Genomic DNA, 17,282 nt, shown 5'->3' with positions numbered 1-17,282 from the left:
AATATGAAGGCGGTCAAGAAGGTCCTCCCCGCGCAGCGGCCTCACTGGGTCGGCAACGGTTTCCACGTCTTCCCGGTGTTTGCGCACTACGCCTTCTCGAACGAGCTCTCTCCGTGGCTCATGTTTGACTATGCCGCGCCAAAGCACTTTGAGCCGACGGCAAAGCGGCTCGGCGTCGGACAGCACCCGCACCGTGGCTTTGAGACGGTGACCATCGCGTGGCAGGGCGAGGTCGAGCACTCCGACTCGGTGGGCAACAATGATGTCATTGGCGCTGGAGACGTGCAGTGGATGACGGCGGGGAGAGGCGCGACATTCGCAAGCCGAGTGTGATGTGTGCATCTCACTTGGCGGCGCGTGCTACGTCAGGCATCATACACGAGGAGTTCCACTCCACGGCCTTCGCGCGGGCGGGAGGCACCTTCGAGATGGCGCAGCCTCGCCGCATCGGCCTGCCTCCCTTTCATGGCCCCGCCTCTTCACACTCGCGCGGGCGGTCCACAGGCGCAGCTGTGGATCAACCTGCCCCAGGCGCAAAAGATGCACGCGCCGCGCTACCAGCCCCTCCTCGCCTCGCGCATCCCGACCGTGCCTCTCTCGGCGGCGGGCGAGTGCAGCGACGCCGCCTCCTCGCCGGCCGGCAAAGCGAGGGTCATCGCCGGCACGCTGGACGGCACGCACCGCCGAGATACAGCCGAGAGACAGCCGAGATACAGCCGAGATACAGCCGAGGTGCAGCTGAGAGAAAGGGTGAGCAGGCACCTCAGGGCCACAGACCTTCTCTCTATCTCCGCTCTATCTCCGCTGCAGCTCGGCTGCAGCTCGGCTGTAGCTCGGCTGTAGCTCGGTTTTCTCGGCTGCAACTCGGCTGTAGCTCGGCAATTGATCAACTAGGCACCACCGGGCCCGCGCAGACCTTCTCTCCCGCAGAGCTCTGGGACATCGAGCTGACGGCACCGCACAGGCAGCCCGAGAGGAGAGGGTTTGGGTTAGGATTAGGGTTAGGATTAGGGTCAGGGTTAGGGTTGGTGTTAGGGTTAGGGTTAGGCACCGCACAGGCAGCCCCGAGAGGAGACGTAGAACAACAACAAGAAGTATGCACATTCACATTGTGCCGACGGCGCCGTCAGAGATGCAGCCGAGATGCAGCAGAGACACAGACCCCCTCCCGCCTCCTCCCAGGCCGGTCGAGCTCGCCTTGCCGGAGGGCCACAACGCGATCGTATTCGTGCGGCGCGGCGGGGTGCGGGTCGGCGCCGAGGGCCAGGCGGGGGAGAGGGAGAGAGAGAGAGAGAGAGAGAGAGAGAGAGAGAGAGAGAGAGAGAGAGAGAGAGAGAGAGAGAGAGAGAGAGAGAGAGAGAGAGAGAGAGAGAGAGAGAGAGAGAGAGAAGGGAGAGAGAGCCGAGCTGCTGAGGAGGAGGAGGTTGCCTCTCTTCACAGCCGCAGCTGTGAGCAGGAGGAGGAGGTGGGGCCTCAGGCGGTCGCACTGATGCAGCGGGAGGGACGCACGCTGCGGCTGGCCGCCACGGAGGCAGGCTCGCAGCTGCTGCTGCTCGGCGGTGCGCCGCTCGACCCGCCCTCTCCCTCCCTCCTTGTCCGATCACAGCTCCCTCCCTCTCTCCCTCTCCCCCTCTCTCTCTTTAGGTGCGCCGCTCGACGAGCCCATCGCCGCGCGAGGCCCTTTTGTGATGAACACGGACGCCGAGATCGCGCAGGCGAATGCCGATTTCCGCTCGGGAAAGATGGGCCGCTGATGGCGCCTGTGAACCCACTTTGGGCGGTCTACAGATGCGGGACTGGTGACGGGAGGAGGCAGCCTGTCCGCAACTAGCGCCGCCCCCCCCCCTCCCTCTTGCGTCCACAGACTCATCGTTTCTTCCCAGTGAGCCACAGTTGACAGTTCTGCTGCGCGCGAATTGGTTGTCCACTAGCTCTGCCTCATGAGTCATGTGGTGGAGCGAGAGTCGGAGAGTCGGAGAGAGTTGACGACCTTGTGCGGACGCCCCCGCGACATGTCGGCGGTCGGGTCGCGTCTGGTGTGTCCTCTCTTCCTGTACCTTTGCAGGCCATCTGTGATCTGTGATCTGATTTAAACTTGCTATTTGGGTCCCAGCCCTTTTGGAGCACTTGCTGTGGAGTGCAGTCATTAGCCGCACGCCCAGGACCGAGGAGCTAAGAAGCGCCCCAGTTAGCCAGACGATTGGGATCGGGATGCGGGCAAGAGAGCCCTCCTGAAAGAAAGAAAACCGACAACCCAAGGGAGGGATGGGAGTGGCTTCGTTAATTCTTTTTTTGGCGTGACGTTGATGAAGGGCCTAGTTGGTCGCCGTCCAGCTTCTCGCAGAAAACCTCATTAATGGCCGCCCTCTTCGCTCTCGCCCCAGCCTCCTTCCTCCCGGGCTTCGCCGCCCGCGCCACCGTCACCACTCCGCGCGCCGGACCCGCCGTGGCCCACCTCGACAGCCTCTCCTCGCTCCTCTCGGCCGTCCCGTCCGGCTTTGAGTTTGCGGTGCCTCCGGCGCCGCCAAAGTTCTCGCACGCGCTGATGGAGGCCGTGGGCGCGTACATCCTGCTCTCGGGCGCCTGCACCTTTGCGCCCATCCTCAAGCGCAAGCTGGGTGCGAAGGACCCAGCTCTCGCAGTGCTGGCCTCCGTTCCGTCCTCTCGCTTTGGATGGTTGCAGGCAGACCTTCGGCGGCCGCTCCCGCCGCTCGAGGAGCTGACAAGCCACCCGATCGGCGTGCGCGGCGGGCGGACGCTCTACCTCTGTCGCGCGTGCGATGCGCTCCGCTTCTCCACAGTCGAGCGCTCGGCCGACTTTTCGGACTTTTACGGGGAGTCGGTTTACGTTTGCAGCGGGCTCGTCACCAAGGCGCAGGAGGCGTAGGGGTCGTGCGGCCTGCTCCCATCTTCTCCTCGGGCCCCTGAGCTGCGCCGGGGCTTGTACCATAGCGGCGGCGTGCGGCGATGACTTGACTCGCGCCCCCGGACCGTTGCCACTTTCACGTCTCGGCCCCGCCACGCTGTCGTCAGTCGGTGCACTTCCAGTGTGCCATCTAGTCTCCATCTGTCCCGCCAACAGTACAATCGTCAGCGATTCGGTACTACGTTTTTGTGTAGTCTGATGTATCCTGTGTATTCGCGAGAAAAACACGACGCACGCACGTGGCACGACGGACACCCTTGACAACGGCCTTGACGCTTGAGTTTTCGGCTTTTCGCCCCTGTTCCCGGCACGGCGGCACGCGGCGCAGCGGCACCGCTTTTCGCATTTTGCTTTTCGGACCTGAGGGTTGCCCTGTTGCACAGGGACAGGGATTCCGCATGTTTGGGACTGTTTGACTTGTTTGATTTTGTGACAAAGGGCCTTTGAAAGCGAAAGGGCGCGTTTCGCAGGCCTTGTCGGTGTTGTCAACTGTACTCGAGCGCGCTCGAGAGTCTCTGTCGTGTATACTGACCACACTGATCACTGTGACTGAGACGTCTGACTCTGAGACTCTGAGAGAGCCGCCTCGCGCGCGTCGCGAGCAGTCGTCCGCGCAACCGCGAAAAGCGCCGAGACTGCTCGAGCGAGAAGCAATGCGGGGGGCGACGGAGCGGCTCCGCTCTCTCGCAACACACTCGCCGCGCTCTGGGGGCAAACCGGGGCTGACAAGCAAGGGTTCGCTCCCCCTTCACGGTGCGGGAAGGCCAGTGGTGTGGGAAGAGGAGCGCCACGCAAGCGGAGAGGTTGAGGCTGCGAGAGCTTGGCAGCTCGCCATCACCGCCGCCGCGACGCCATGGCCTCCTTCGGAAAGTTCCGCTTCCTCACGCTCATCAAGCCGGTGCTTCACATCCTGCCCGAGGTTGCGCCGCCGGACCGCAAGATCCCCTTCAAGGCGCGCCACAGCCTCGCCGCCCGCAGTCAGTGCTGGGCGCTGACAGAGAGACAGCAATCAAAGGCAGACGTTGCGCGAGTCGCAGTGCGTACGCTGGACAGCACGCGACCTGTGCGAGCTGGCGCGAATTCTAGGGAGGGCTTGAACCTGGAGAGAGACTCTTTCAATCTCGATACCGATCGAGATTGCATAAGGCAAGGGACGTCCGCCGCAATTCGGACAATGTCGAGTCCGACACGCGCCACAAGTGTAATAAATAAATAAAACGGGCACGCCAAACGAGGGGTGGGAGAAGGACAGGGTCCCCATATGGGGCACGAGCAGGATCTTGTAAGGACGATCAGGGACACAGGGGAACGGGAGCGGGGAGCGCATCGCGACACGGAGGGGGGCTGGGCAGGGTTCACCCACACGACAGGGTCCCAGGGATTCCTCTCTCGTATAGGACAGGTTGCACCCGGCGGCACGGGGGCAGGCGCGGGCCTCCTACTGGTTGCGCTCTCCTAGTTCTCCTGCTACTGACAAAAGGGACAGCGACAGGCTCGCAGCACGGTGGACTCCGTGCCCAGTGTTGTGCGAGGGAGTTTTGTTGTAAAATTCTCTTTCTTCAGCACCTCCCCCAACGCATGGTACGGGACTATAGCGCCGACACTAACAGCGACTTGTGCGAGCCACTGAGAGACGATCGGAGGGGTCCCGTACCATGCGGAATCGACCCTATCAAGTTCTCAAGTGCTCAAGATGCGGCGGTGTATGTGACGGTTCGCCCTGCGACAGAGCGAGCTGGGGCGACAGTGCCGGCGATGCTCGGAACGCAGCGTTGGACACAAAGAATAAGCTGGTGGGGTTTTTCTTTTTGACCGCGCAAGATAAAAGGGTGGCTAAGGGCTCTGCCCGCAAGGCGCCCGCGTCGCAGACGCGGTACCATTGACAAATCTGCGATATACCCCCACACGAGCAAATAGCAAAATCCGAATACCGTGCACGAATCCGGCGATGTGGGACCCAAGCCTTCAGCTGGTGCCAAGACGTAAAGTTGAAAGCAGAACGTCCGCCAAATCCGTGCTTTCGGAGCAACTGAGGGAAAGCTCCTGATCGAGCCCAGCGTGCCCGCGGCCGCCTCCCGCGCAGCACCGCCGCTGCGGAATCGGATCGAGCCCATGGAGGAGGAGGGCGCAGTCGGCCAGCGCAGCAGGCGGAGTCCCTCCCCGCGCCGGAGCCCCCCTGCAGTCGAGGGAGTCCTCGTTGGCGATGAAGGTGGCGACATCGAATCGCGGCCGACACACGTCACGGGAGGAATGGGCGATGAGCGGGAACGATGCGCGCTACGACGCCGACTCCGCCGTGCTCGTGGCCGCAGAAAGCCGCGCTCCAGGAGCACGCCAAGATGCAATGGCTCGCTTGCTTCGATTCAGCTCTCTCGGCAGCAGAAGTGGGGCTGGAGCGGGTGGGGGTGGATGCCGATTGAGGGGGAGCGTCTCCAGCTGCGCCCTGTGGCAGCTGCGCCCTGTGGCAGCTAGTCGAGGGACTTGGTAGTTGTGACCCCCCTGAGTGAGGACAGGAGAGAGAGAGCGTTTTGTGTGGTGTTGGTGTACGCAATAACGGGACAGGGTGGTTGTTCTCTCTATCTCCTCTTCTAGCTCTTAGCATGAGCTGCGCCCGGTGTCCGACCCCTTTTGCGCAGCAACACCTTAAACTTTTAGGCCCTCCAAATTCGGGTCGGAGCGTAGCGGAAGAGTGGGCCCCGAGTTTGAAAAGGGCGACGGACGCTTGCGTCCTAGCCTCCAACAACGCCTCCCCGGCGCAGAGGGGCCCCCGGAGGGATGCACAACCGCTCCACGCCACGCCGCTTGCGGCGGTCCTCTTCCCAGCTCCGCTGAGGGCCCGCGCGTTATATTCTCTTTGCTCAGCCCGCCTCTCTCCCCCCACGCCTGCCACATCATCGCCGCCTCCGCTGCACCTCCTCCTTTACGACATGTGCGCCCGGCCCGCTCTCGCCGACGTCGAGCGGCTCGCACGTGGGCTGGCAGCGGCGCGGCGGGGCACCGGCTCTCGTGGCGTGCCTCACCGGCTGAATGCGGAGGAACACCGCCTCTACGAGCTTGCAAAGGCGCGCCGCCGCGCCTCCCCTCCGATTCGCAGCTCTGTGGTCGCGGAGACTCCTTCTCGATGGGAGGCCGACCTGCCATTGTCTCTCGTATTTCCGATTCAGGATATGACTCGTAGACCGGACCACTCCTCTCTGCCTCGGCAGGCGCGCGGGTATGCTGTGCTGAAAGGGAGTGGGCACCGGAGGGAGAGGAAGGGGTCTCCGCTGCTGAATGTGCTCCGGCAGCGGGCGGACGCGCTGGACGAGTGCCTCGTCTGGTGTCAGCAGGGCGTCCTCACCGACCACTGCTGCGTCGACTTTTCTCCTCGCCGGCTGGGGCGGAGGGAGGAGATGCCGCTCCTCTGCTGCGCGCTGTCGGTGGCGCGGGCGATGGGCGGTGCGGCCGTGGTGGCGGGGGAGGGGGGAGGATGGATCGAGGCCGCCTTGGCAGGGTCAGAGGGGAGCGCTGCACACCTCTCCGCCGCAACCCTGTCAGATGCCCTTCCCGAGGCAGACCTCGAGAGCCTTCCCATCTGGAGGGTGCCGCCCCGCGTGGCGCGCTTCGCATCGCCGCGCGCCGAGCCGCAGCTCACGAAGCGGCTCGCAAAGGCTCTCGTCGCGGCGCTGAGGGAGCACGGCGACTGGGACTGCTCGGGCAGTGCGAGCGGAGGTGAGGCGGGCTAGGTCGTGAGACGCGTGAGGGGGGACAGGGGCGTGAGGCGTGCGAGTCTCACTCTCAGTCTGGCGAGACCGTCTGCGGACGACTGCGACTCGCGACTTACCAAGTGTTGAGCGGGCCTTGCCGGGGCGGGGAGGTGTACTAATACGTTCGTTTTCGCCGGAGGTCGGCGTCAAAACGGACGAGGTCGGAGCGCCAGAGAGCGCAAGCCACGGACCTCCCACCTCGACCCACCCGACGGCGCATGGCCACGGGCGCGACGCAGGCATGCGCGTCGCGAAACGGTATGTGTCCCCCCGCCCCCCTCCCCCCCCTTGCCCCTCCCCATCCGGTATCGTCCCCCGCGCACCGCACGCCGAACGCCCCCACGTCGTTCGCTCGCTCGCCCCTCTCGCTCTCCTCTCCCGCACCTCTCGCCTCGTTGGCACTTGACTGCTGCTGCTGCCACCACCACCCGCCCGCACCCCTCCCTCCCCCCTCCGGCGCTGGGGCACCAGAGGTCTGCGCGGGGAGAGAGGCGGCGGCGGCGGTGCGGGCGCCGCCGCCCAGCGGCGATAGAGGGCTGGTCTGAGAGGGTTGGGATCGCCCCTCCCCCCATGCTGCTGCCCCAGAAGAAGGAGCTCGAAAGACGAGCTCAGAAGAAGACGGAGAGGGCCGAGTCCTGGCCATTCTCCTTGACAAACATCTCAAAGTACTGGTAGATTGTGGTGACGGCGAGCAAGATGCCCGTCCCCGACCCGATGGCGCCCATAAAGTCGGCGGCGACCGTCAGCGCGCCGATGCACATGCCGCCGAACGCGGCGGCGGTCGGGATGTACCGGTTGAGCTCCTTCGCGAGGGACGAGTCGCGGTGGCCCTTCATCACCTGTTCACAGCTAGAGGTGTGAAGAGACGCTGTTCACAGCTAGACGAGGCAGGTGGCCCTTCATCACCATCTGCTGGTCGCGCAGCTGCTTGGCGACGTCCTTGGCAGACGAGCCCGACACCTCGATCCACGTCTTGGAGAAGAGCGCGCACGCGACCAGCACGAAGGCGAAGTAGCAGACGGCGCGCAGCGGGTCGTCGAGCACCTGAGTGAGGGGTGCGGCTCGAGGGACTGGAGTCGCGCCCGGGAAGCAGGCGGCGCGCAGCGGGTCCGTCGAGCGCCTCCGCCAGCGAGGTAGGCGGAGAGATGTAGTAGACGAGCCCCGCCGTCGGCGCCTGCTGCATCGGCCCCGCCGCCTCCTCGTCCTTCCACTTGCCAAACAGGCCGACGAGGAAGTTGTGTGGGTAGCGCTTGTACAGAAGCTGCGACACAAAGTACAGGTTCGAGACGAGGGCCGTCTGGAGGATGATCGGCATGTTGGACGTGTAGAAGAGCTTGATCGGGTACGTCGCCTGCGGTCCGGGAGGCGGCCGGGATACAGCCGAGATCTCGCCGAGCGATGGAGAGCCCGCTCGGGTGACAACATATTATCTTGCTCGGGTGCGTCGCCTGCATGCCGCGCTGCGAGCGGTACTTGACGGGCAAATCGACGCGGAAACCCTGAAAGTAGATGACGACGAGGAAGACGAGGACGGTGGCCATGATGTTGGTCACGTTGGGCAGGTTCTGGCGGTAGAAGGCCTCCTTGAGCGCCTACTCTCGGGAGAGATCGGTGCGTCCTCTCGGAGCCTCGCGGTACGGCCGCCGGACAGGGGCTGCCTTGAACTTGTCCTTGCGGGAGAGGACGAGGTGGAAGAGGGCGACGAGGGCCCCCTCGAACTCGGTGCCTGCTCACAGCGGGAGGTGTGAAGAGGCGCCGTTCACGGCAGGGCGGCGCGGTCCTCTCCCCAGCTCGGCGCCGCGGCCCGTGTTGATGGTTGTCGGCGAGAAAGCCTTCCAGACGATGGTCTCGCAGATGTTGGTGGCGATGAAGAGGGAGATGCCCGACCCGAGGCCGTAGCCCTTCTGCAGCAGCTCGTCGAGGATGATGACGATGATGCCCGCGATGAAGAGCTGCATGATGATCAGGATCGAGTTACCCGCGCCTACAGCACCATCCCCCGCACGCGCGTCGCGGACGTGCCCCATGCCTCACTCCTCAGCCTCGAGCTGCCCGCGCCCAGCTCGCGCACGTCGCCGTACATGCCGGAGATGACGTAGGCGACGGCCTCGCCGATGGTCATCAGGATGCCAAACAGCTTCTGCGCGCCGTTGAAGAGCGCGCGGTCCTCCTTGAGGCCCTGGTCCACGTCGATGATCTTTGAGCCCGCCAGCAGCTGCATCACCTGCACAGAGGGCGGCTCCGAGACGTGTCGGAGAAGTTTGCGCGACAAGCTTCCCGGCGCGGCAGCATCCGCACCAGCGAGGAGGTGATGATGGGGGAGATGCCTGCGGGAGGGGGGGGGAGGCGGCGGTGACAAGCCAGCCGGACCGGCGACTCGGCCCTCACATCTCGCACTCGCCAGCCGTCTCTCCCCCGCCCGATCCGCCCATCCTCTCCCCCGCAGAGACGTGCGGCAGCCCGCCGCCGAGAGAGGGCTTGCGCGGGCTGCCGCCGCCAGCGTGGCGCCGCCCACAGAAGAGCGCTGCGGCTGCCCTCTGCTGCTTCCTCCGCCCCGCTTGCTTTGAGCCCTGCCCGCCATCTCTTCTCTCTCCAACAGCCCGCCTCCCCTGAGCGCCCCCGCCCATCCCTGTTTCCCCCCTCCCCGCGCTCTCGGCCGCCGCCGCGCACCGAGCTCCATCAGCGTCCCGCGGTTCGACGCAAGCAGCACTCGCATCCAGTAAAACGGATCAGTCGACTTGTTTGTCTTTGCGCCGTAAATCGGAATCTGGCAGCAGACGAGGAAGATGAAGAGGGTGATGGCCGTCCACAGGATCTTCTCCTGCGCGAGGGAAAGGCGCGGATGCGTCAGGGCGGCGGCGCTGCTTGCCGCTCGGCGCGCCAGGCAAGCCGCAGCGGTGAGGCGGCGCTGCGCAGAGGCGGCGCAGAGGGCCACGCCGGCGCTTGGCGGCGCCGCGGCTGACGCGCGGGCGCCAGCATCGCAGGTTGCGGTGCTGATAATCCGGCGTACGCACTGCGACTCGCGCAACGTCTGCCTTTGATTGCTGTCTCTCTGTCAGCGCCCAGCACTGACTGCGGGCGGCGAGGCTGTGGCGCGCCTTGAAGGGGATCTTGCGGTCCGGCGGCGCAACCTCGGGCAGGATGTGAAGCACCGGCTTGATGAGCGTGAGGAAGCGGAACTTTCCGAAGGAGGCCATGGCGTCGCGGCGGCGGTGATGGCGAGCTGCCAAGCTCTCGCAGCCTCAACCTCTCCGCTTGCGTGGCGCTCCTCTTCCCACACCACTGGCCTTCCCGCACCGTGAAGGGGGAGCGAACCCTTGCTTGTCAGCCCCGGTTTGCCCCCAGAGCGCGGCGAGTGTGTTGCGAGAGAGCGGAGCCGCTCCGTCGCCCCCCGCATTGCTTCTCGCTCGAGCAGTCTCGGCGCTTTTCGCGGTTGCGCGGACGACTGCTCGCGACGCGCGAGGGCGAGGCGGCTCTCTCAGAGTCTCAGAGTCAGACGTCTCAGTCACAGTGATCAGTGTGGTCAGTACAGAGACTCGAGCGCGCTCGAGTACAGTTGACAACACCGAAAGGCGCCCTTTGTCACGATCAAACTACATACACAAGTCAAACGCGGGGTCCCGGCTGCGGTGGACTGGCGCGCACAAAAGGCTTATGGACAGACACCGTTGGAGCCGCCAGCGATTCATGCGAGCGGAGGACGGCGAGGCATTGCGCCTGCACCTCCTCGTCCTCCGCGTCCTCGTCCTCGTCCTCGTCCTCGTCCTCCTGCTCCTCCGGATCGGTCTCCTCGCCCCGGCCGCCGCGCTGGTTTTCACCCGCCGCCGCTGCCTTCGTGCCATCACTCACGTCGACCACCGCCGCGTCGCGTACCTCCGTTCGTACCGCCTGCACCTCGCGCGCCTCCGCCTTTGCGCGTGCCGCGTGCGCATGCCACGCTCTCTCAAACTCGGCGTCGAGCACGACCTTCGGAGGCCGCACAAACGGCGTCTCCCAAAAGACCTCCTCCTCGGACACCAGCGAGATTTGCACGACCCGCCCGGCGGTGGAGAGCCGCGACGGCGGCGCCCCCATCTCCGGCCCCGCCTCGGACCATTGCCGCTCGGCGTTGGTGTCAAACTGCCACGTGGCCTCGTCCGCGTCGACGCGCCGCGTGAGCAGCGCCGCGACCAAGCCCACGCCCTGGATGGTGAGCATGAGCTGCTGCGTGCCGGGCTGGACACCCACAGAGTATGCCGCCGGTAGCACCTTCAAGTCCACGTCCTCACGCGCCAAGGTCGGGCCACCCTCAAAGGCGCGTATCCGAAAGCAGAAGGACAGTGCCACGCCCTCCTGCCGTCCACCGGCCCAACCGCCTCCTCGCCGTCGTCTGCACCGCCCACGTCCTCGGCGGCGGATGCCGCGGCCGCCGACGCCGCCCTTCGCTGGCAGTGGGGTGCCCGGGGCGGCTGACGGATGCTGGCTGCCGGCAAGCAGCTCGCACCGATGGCACTGCGAGGCCACATGCCGGACACGGCCTTGACGAGAGACAACTCGATGCACGGCGCATGTCCACCGCCATAGACGCGGCCTGTGCTGGTGCCTGCCTTTCCCGCGGCCGCCGCTGCGGCCTCGTCGCGATTCAGGAGGCGCCATGTGCACTTGTCTGGAACGACCGGTGGATGCGGCAGCTTGAGATCTTGCGCAGCGCTTTGATGAGGCGTCGCACCCAGGCGGAGAGGTGTGCTGCGCGTCGAAGCGTACGTTCACGCCGCTTGCCACGAGCGGGCTATCTGGCGGCAGCCACACTTGGACCGTGGCCAGCGTCAAATTGTTTTCCCACGTGATCGTGGTACTTGACCAGTCGCGTCCGCGGCCGACTGGACCTGTCTCGGGCGCGTCGTCGTCGTCGTCGTCACTGCCGATGTGAGCGAATTTGTGGTAGTTTATCGGCATGTATGCGCTCGTGCGCAGCGTTACGTTTTTTCCGGACCTACGTAGATCTTATCAAGTCTCCTCGCGCCCCACCTGCGACAACCTACCTACCTACCTCCGGGCCGAGCCGGCCGTCTGACGTCTCGACCTACCTACCTACCTACCTACCTACATTGCCCCTCCAAAACCTCTTACCTACCTACCTACCTGACTAACTACTAGTAACGGATGTAACGGCCAACAATCGGCCAAAATAGTGTCGAAAACGAGGTAATCCGGCCATGATCGGGGTTACCCAAGGCATAACAACCAGATGAGCGCGATAGGTCATTCATACGACCTCAATTGGCGACTGAAATGGTCAGATTTCAGTCCTTTTTTATGGCCCGACATGTCGAGTAACGGTAGTAACGGTTGTAACGTCTCAGCGGTCTCCATCCAGCCAAACGAAGGACCTACCTACCTACCTACCTACCCCACGCGCCCTGCGGCCGCGCCACCTACCTACCTACCTACCTTCCGAGACTTGATAAGATCTACGTAGGTCCGGAAAAAACGTAACGCAGCAGGCATGGTCGGGGAAGACACTGACGGCGACGGGAAGCCGAACTACCTCGACCCCGACTCGGACGCCGACGGGTGCTCCGACACCGAGGAGGGCGTCTCGGACTACCTCACGCCTGGCTGCACCCCAACAACTGCTACGCCCGCCCCCACATCCGATCCTGCTTCGCGCGTCTTTGGCGACCCACATCTCCATTTCGCGCATGGCGGCCGCGCTGACTTTCGCGGCAAGCACGGCGTTTTCTACAACTTTCTGTCGGCGCCCGGGATCTCCCTGAACCTGATGATCGAGGAGGCGTCCTTCACGCTGCGGAAGGGAGCGCTGCTTGTGGACGGCACCTTCTTTACGCAGGCGCAAAGTACGACAGCACTAGACGTGTGCACAGACTGCAGACTGATCTTGCCCCTAATGACAGGCCCACCTGGCCGCGCGCGTAACTCTCGCCGGCGCCTACCGATCGGCGAGCGCGTCTCTCTGGGCGTCGGCGCTGGGCAAGGGCAACTGGGGCTGGGATGTCATCAACGGCACATGCGCCGGACGCCCCTTCAAGTTCGGGATGATGGGACGGAACGAGTGCGGTGACCTGACCGTTGAGATGGGCATGTCGAGTGCGTCCATCTCGCTGCGAGGGTGGCAGGCAACGTGTGAGTAGATGCCGCGTTGGTCTGAAAGATCGTGGCGGAGCGTCTTGCCTCCCGCCAGACAAGCGACCGCTTGTCCAGCTCCGTGCGCGGCGCCTCTTTACGTCGGTGCACGTGCGGATAGGTCCTCATCCACGGCAATACTGTCTACAACTCCGTCGCTGGGGCGAAGCACCGATTCGACGTGAGCTTTAGTGCCTCGGGCGACACCCCGGCGCACAACTTGCCGCGGGCCCTCGCTGCCGTCGCCTCGTGCGAAGTGCCTCTTCACGCCTTGAGCCGCAAATAGGCTCGCGATCTGCCTCACGGCATCGTCGGCCAATCCTTTGCGTCGAACGCGCGTCGCGAAGGGCGCCGCGATTGGTACCCCCTCTCTGGACGCTTCACAACCTCGGCGCAAGCTGAGGGCGCGATCGAGGGCGAGGCCGCAATGTACCAGATCGCGTCCGCCTACGAGACGCACTTCGCCTTCTCGCGCTTCGACGCCCCCATCACCCAGCCTGCGGCGCGTCATTCGTCGCGACCGGATGCGATCACAACGGCGGCAGCCCTAAGCGACTCATCCGAGGACGACGAGTCGGCTCGCTAAGGTGCGATACAAGACCCCGCACTGGGCTGTGGGCTGAGCACCAGCGCGCGGGGCTCTCGCCCTAACACGGGCCTGACGACACGGAGACCCGGCGTGGAGACGCAATCACACCCCTCTCTCTGTGTCGGCGCTGGGTCGCGTGTGTACGGGGTGTGGGCCCTGACTGAGTGACTCGTGACACTGTCACTGAGTGTGCACAGCTCAGGGGTGTTCTCGTGTTGTGGCTCTTGTGCAACATGTACATGTGCATGTGCGCCGGGCGCGGCCCGAAGCTCTGCCAACCCTCAGCGTTTTCTTATTTTTGGGCTTTTGGGGGGAATAGAGGTGTATGTCCGTTGGCTCTCTGAATACCGCTTCTAGCCGGGCCCTTGACACACAGCACGTCGCGTACAATATGCAGCTGCGCTCACCGCCGCCGCCGCCGGGCGGCGAAACCATGGCCTCAACGAAAGTTCCGCTTCGGCACGCTCATCGAGCCGGTGCGCGGTGCTGCACATCCTGCTCGAAGTTGCGGCGCCGGACCGCAAGATCCCCCCTCGAGCAAGGCTAGTTCCAGGGGCCGGTCCGGGTCACGTCGCGTAGACGGCAGCTTCGGCCGCGTCCAGCTCGGCGAGCTCGGCGAGGTGCGCCTGCAGCATGCATCACTCGCGCGTGCACACGTGACTCTCTAGCAGCTCCGCACCTCGGCGAGCGTGCGCCTCGAGCACACCCTCCGCCGCGTAGTCGGCGAGGCGACCGAGCGGCCGCTGCGCCGCCAGCGTCGCGGCGCGCTCTGCCGCGACGAAGACCTGCGCGGCGACATCGCGCTCGGCGGTGGCTCCGGCGGTCGCGTGCACGCGCGAGGCGAGGTACGCCGCCTCGGCCGCCTGGGAGATATGGGGAGATGTGGGGAGATATGGGGAGATATGGCGAGGTACGCCGCCTCGGCCGCCTGGGAGATATGGGGAGATGTGGGGAGATATGGGGAGATATGGCGAGGTACGCCGCCTCGGCCGCCTGAGGAGCGATAGCTATGACTGAGCTGCCGCTTGGTGGGGGAGGTGCACGCGGCCTCGGCCGCCTCGGTGTGGGCATATCTCCCCACATCTCCCCATATCTCCCCATATCTCGGTGCCGCCTCGGTGTGGGCGCGCAGCTTGCCGAAGCCCTCGAGCGCTTCTTGCAGCGGCGGCAAGACGTGCGCCTGCAGCGTCTGCGCCGACGGCGGCGCTGCCTTGGAGTACGGAGGCAGACTCGCGAGCCGGCACTTGGCAAACGCAAGCTGCAGCCGCGCGACCTCGTCGGCCGAGCCGTGGTGCATCACCGAAATTAATTAATTAATCAATTAAGTAGGTAAGTAATTAAGTACCTCGTCGGCCGAGCCGTGGTGCATCACGTGCGCCCGAACCCGCTGCAGCAGCTGCAGAGCGGCGGGCGGGTCCACCTCGAGCTGCGCGGCCGCGAGCAGCTGCGCGGCTGAGGAGTAGAGGCCTAGACACTTCCTAGACACTCGCTAGACACTTGCTAGACACTTCCGAGCAGCTGCGCGGCAGAGGAGTAGAGGCCGCGCAAGCCGCGCCCTTCGCACAAGGCGACGGCGGAGAGGGCGGGGAGGAGGGCGTTGACTGGCTGCCCGCCAAGCGAGTGCGCCCGCGCCTCTGCGAGCTGGCAGACGACCTGCGGGAGATAGGGGGGGGATGTGGGGAGATATGGGGAGATCGCCTCGAGCAGCCTCCCCTCCTGGTCGCATTCATGAGTTCATCGCTGGCTGGTCGCTCGCTCGCAGAGAGAGAGAGAGCCGAGAGAGACAGCCCCGAGAGAGCCGAGAGAGAGAGCCGAGAGAGAGCTGAGAGACAGCCGAGAGACAGCCGAGAGAGAGCCGACAGAGAGAGAGAGAGAGCCGCCTGCAGCAGCAGCTCTAGCTCCGCGCCCCAAGCAGCGTCCGTCGGGCCGTCGCTCTCGGCGAGGTGCCGCCGGTACTCCCCCAGCAGCGCCTAGGGCGACGTGCAGCCCAGGTCGAGTCGAGAGGAGGAGCCGGCCGCCGCTACTCCTCCTGCGGCGCCGACGCGCGCGCGTGCTCGCCGCGCAGCAAGGAGCCGCGCAGCAACACGTCGAGCGCGTGCTGCCGCCACACGCTTTCCGCCTCCCCAAAGCCGCAGTGCCGCCGCAGCGACACGAGCCGCGCCACCGCCGCGGCCTCGCCCCCGGTCCGGTAGGCCGAGAGGGCGAGCTTGCACGCCGCGAGGAGGCGGTCGTGCTGGGTGGGGAGGGGGTCGGCGGCGGACCTGAATGAAGATGAACTCCCCTTAATTAACCTCAATTGAGGTCGTGCTGGGTGGGGGGGGGGGGGGGTGCGGCGGACCCGAACCGCTCGGGAGGGCGGTAGAGGCGAAGCTGCAGCGACGCGTGCAGTGACGCCAGCCTCGTCTCTCCGAACCTTCATTCAAACTCATTAAGTTCATGCATACTTGATTCATCTCAATTCACTAAGCCTCCTCTGCCCAAACCTCTCCCACGCGCAAGCCCGCACCAGCTGCGCCGCGGCGCCGCTCCCGTCCGCGCCGCACCGGAGCGCCTCCCACGTGCGGAGGGGCGGAGGCGCGGTCTTGGGGAGGGTCGGCCGCGCCGCTGCTGCGCCGCCGACCGGCGCGGGCGGCAGGCAAGGGGTGCGGACGGAGGAGGTGCGGCCGTCCGCCGCGGCTGGCGGCGGCGCGGCGGCGGCGTTGCCTGCGCTTGCTGCGCCGGGCAGCGGGGCCTCGGGGGCGACGCCCGCCTCGAGGGAGGCGCGGAGGGCGAGGGAGGCCTGTTCACAGCGAGACGTGTGAAGAGCGTCCTCGGCCTCGAGGGAGGCGCGGAGGGCGAGGCAGGCCGAGGCGAGGGCGGCGAGGTCACGCAAGCCGAGCTCCTGGGCGCGCGAGAGGCAGCGCTCGAGAAGAGCCGCCTGTGCGCTGAGGAATCAATTCATAGGTAGTTCATGCGAATTACGAGGCAGCGCTCGAGGAGAGCCGCCTGCGCGCTCTCGCGCCGCTCCGCCGCCTCCCCCTCCCGCTGCCCCGCCGGGGCCAGCCTTCCCCACACATCGGCGCCGCAGCCGTCCTGCGCGTGCGCCAGCCAGAGCAGGCCGTGCGCGAGGCAAGCCTATATTATATTATATTATATTATTATATATATTATATTATGAGCCAGCCAGAGCAGGCCGTGCGCGAGGCAAGCCTGCTCCGCATCGTACGGTGGTGGGAGTAGAAGGACAACCTCGGGCTAATGACGGGCGGAGCCAGGCCGGGTCGTCGTTTTGCTGCGCCAAGCGCAGCGCCTCGTGCAAGGCCGCCAGCGCCTGTCACTCACACACTGTCCTCGCGCTCCTCTTCTGATCACGAGCCTCGTGCAGCGCCGCCACCACCTGCTCGCGGTGCCCGAACTTAATTAGTGCGAATTCATCAGTAATTAACTAATTCGCCGCCGCCTGCTCGCGGTGCCCGAACTTAATTAGTGCGAATTCATCAGTAATGAACTAATTCGCCGCCGCCTGCTCGCGGTGCCCGCACTTAATTAGTGCGAATTCATCAGTAATTAACTAATTCGCCGCCGCCTGCTCGCGGTGCCCGAACTGCAGCAGCAGCTGCGCCAGCCTCACGTCAACCCACTGCACACCGCCCCCCTCCGACACGTCTCGGCCCTTCCCGCCCCCGCCCGCTCCGCCGCCGCCCGCCGCGCCGCCGCCTGCTCCCCCCGCCGCGCCGCCGCCCGCGCCACCGCCCGCGCCGCCGCCCGCGCCGCCGCCCGCGCCGCCGCCGCCGGCCGCCGCCGCCGCCGCCGCCGCCGCCGCAGCAGGAGTGGGCGGGGGGGCGGCGGAGGAGGAGCGGTGCAAGTCGTGGTAGCGATGGAAGGCCTCGAGTGCGGGGAAGAGGTCCTTCGCCTGCGT

At 65.5% G+C, this 17,282-nt stretch overlaps 6 protein-coding genes across 6 annotated transcripts; 4 read left to right on the top strand and 2 right to left on the bottom strand.

Moving 5' to 3' along the window:
* Positions 1-3: 3 nt before the first annotated feature.
* EMIHUDRAFT_457350 (Pirin-like protein) lies at positions 4-2,112 on the top strand (the record flags this gene model as incomplete). The annotated part of the gene is made up of 5 exons (XM_005778652.1): positions 4-327; positions 505-611; positions 1,183-1,267; positions 1,457-1,559; positions 1,645-2,112. The coding sequence occupies 5 exons, from the start codon at positions 4-6 to the stop codon at positions 1,752-1,754; spliced, it is 729 nt and encodes a 242-aa protein (XP_005778709.1). The 3' UTR covers positions 1,755-2,112.
* Positions 2,113-2,356: 244 nt separating this feature from the next.
* On the top strand, positions 2,357-2,887 carry EMIHUDRAFT_236752 (hypothetical protein; the record flags this gene model as incomplete). The annotated part of the gene is made up of 1 exon (XM_005778651.1): positions 2,357-2,887. One exon carries the CDS (start codon positions 2,357-2,359, stop codon positions 2,885-2,887), a length of 531 nt encoding a protein of 176 aa, XP_005778708.1.
* An 892-nt stretch (positions 2,888-3,779) lies between these two features.
* On the top strand, positions 3,780-4,012 carry EMIHUDRAFT_236751 (hypothetical protein; the record flags this gene model as incomplete). The annotated part of the gene is made up of 2 exons (XM_005778650.1): positions 3,780-3,907; positions 3,964-4,012. 2 exons carry the CDS (start codon positions 3,780-3,782, stop codon positions 4,010-4,012), a joined length of 177 nt encoding a protein of 58 aa, XP_005778707.1.
* A 3,122-nt stretch (positions 4,013-7,134) lies between these two features.
* EMIHUDRAFT_457349 (hypothetical protein) lies at positions 7,135-9,916 on the bottom strand. The gene is made up of 10 exons (XM_005778649.1): positions 9,771-9,916; positions 9,343-9,493; positions 8,971-8,999; positions 8,731-8,896; positions 8,471-8,656; positions 8,331-8,398; positions 8,121-8,264; positions 7,793-8,023; positions 7,579-7,716; positions 7,135-7,511 (listed from the first exon to the last, which is right to left on the bottom strand). The coding sequence occupies exons 1-10, from the start codon at positions 9,867-9,869 to the stop codon at positions 7,281-7,283; spliced, it is 1,443 nt and encodes a 480-aa protein (XP_005778706.1). The 5' UTR covers positions 9,870-9,916; the 3' UTR covers positions 7,135-7,280.
* A 1,951-nt stretch (positions 9,917-11,867) lies between these two features.
* On the top strand, positions 11,868-13,381 carry EMIHUDRAFT_236745 (hypothetical protein; the record flags this gene model as incomplete). The annotated part of the gene is made up of 6 exons (XM_005778648.1): positions 11,868-11,876; positions 12,131-12,160; positions 12,383-12,478; positions 12,567-12,740; positions 12,917-12,976; positions 13,082-13,381. The coding sequence occupies 6 exons, from the start codon at positions 11,868-11,870 to the stop codon at positions 13,379-13,381; spliced, it is 669 nt and encodes a 222-aa protein (XP_005778705.1).
* A 388-nt stretch (positions 13,382-13,769) lies between these two features.
* EMIHUDRAFT_457347 (hypothetical protein) lies at positions 13,770-15,578 on the bottom strand (the record flags this gene model as incomplete). Its single annotated transcript, XM_005778647.1, has 8 exons — positions 13,770-14,010; positions 14,089-14,247; positions 14,499-14,657; positions 14,730-14,851; positions 14,926-15,044; positions 15,077-15,100; positions 15,265-15,354; positions 15,423-15,578. Coding segments are annotated over 8 exons (912 nt in total), but the record flags the coding sequence as incomplete, so codon positions are not given.
* Between the last annotated feature and the right edge of the window lie 1,704 nt (positions 15,579-17,282).

Source organism: Emiliania huxleyi, assembly GCF_000372725.1.
Source record: "Emiliania huxleyi CCMP1516 unplaced genomic scaffold EMIHUscaffold_240, whole genome shotgun sequence".
Lineage (NCBI taxonomy): Eukaryota > Haptophyta > Isochrysidales > Noelaerhabdaceae > Emiliania > Emiliania huxleyi.
This window is presented reverse-complemented; position numbering and strand designations above follow the sequence as displayed.

Bases quoted from the DNA above. Each gene is read 5' to 3' on its own strand.
- EMIHUDRAFT_457349 (XM_005778649.1), bottom strand. From the start codon at position 9,869: ATGGCCTCCTTCGGAAAGTTCCGCTTCCTCACGCTCATCAAGCCGGTG. The intron at 9,000-9,342 runs GTGCGCGGCGGC...CCCCTCCCGCAG, and splicing joins CGGGACGCTGATGGAGCTCG to GCATCTCCCCCATCATCACC. The intron at 8,024-8,120 runs GCGACGCACCCG...CCCGGACCGCAG, and splicing joins GCTCGCAGCGCGGCATGCAG to GCGACGTACCCGATCAAGCT.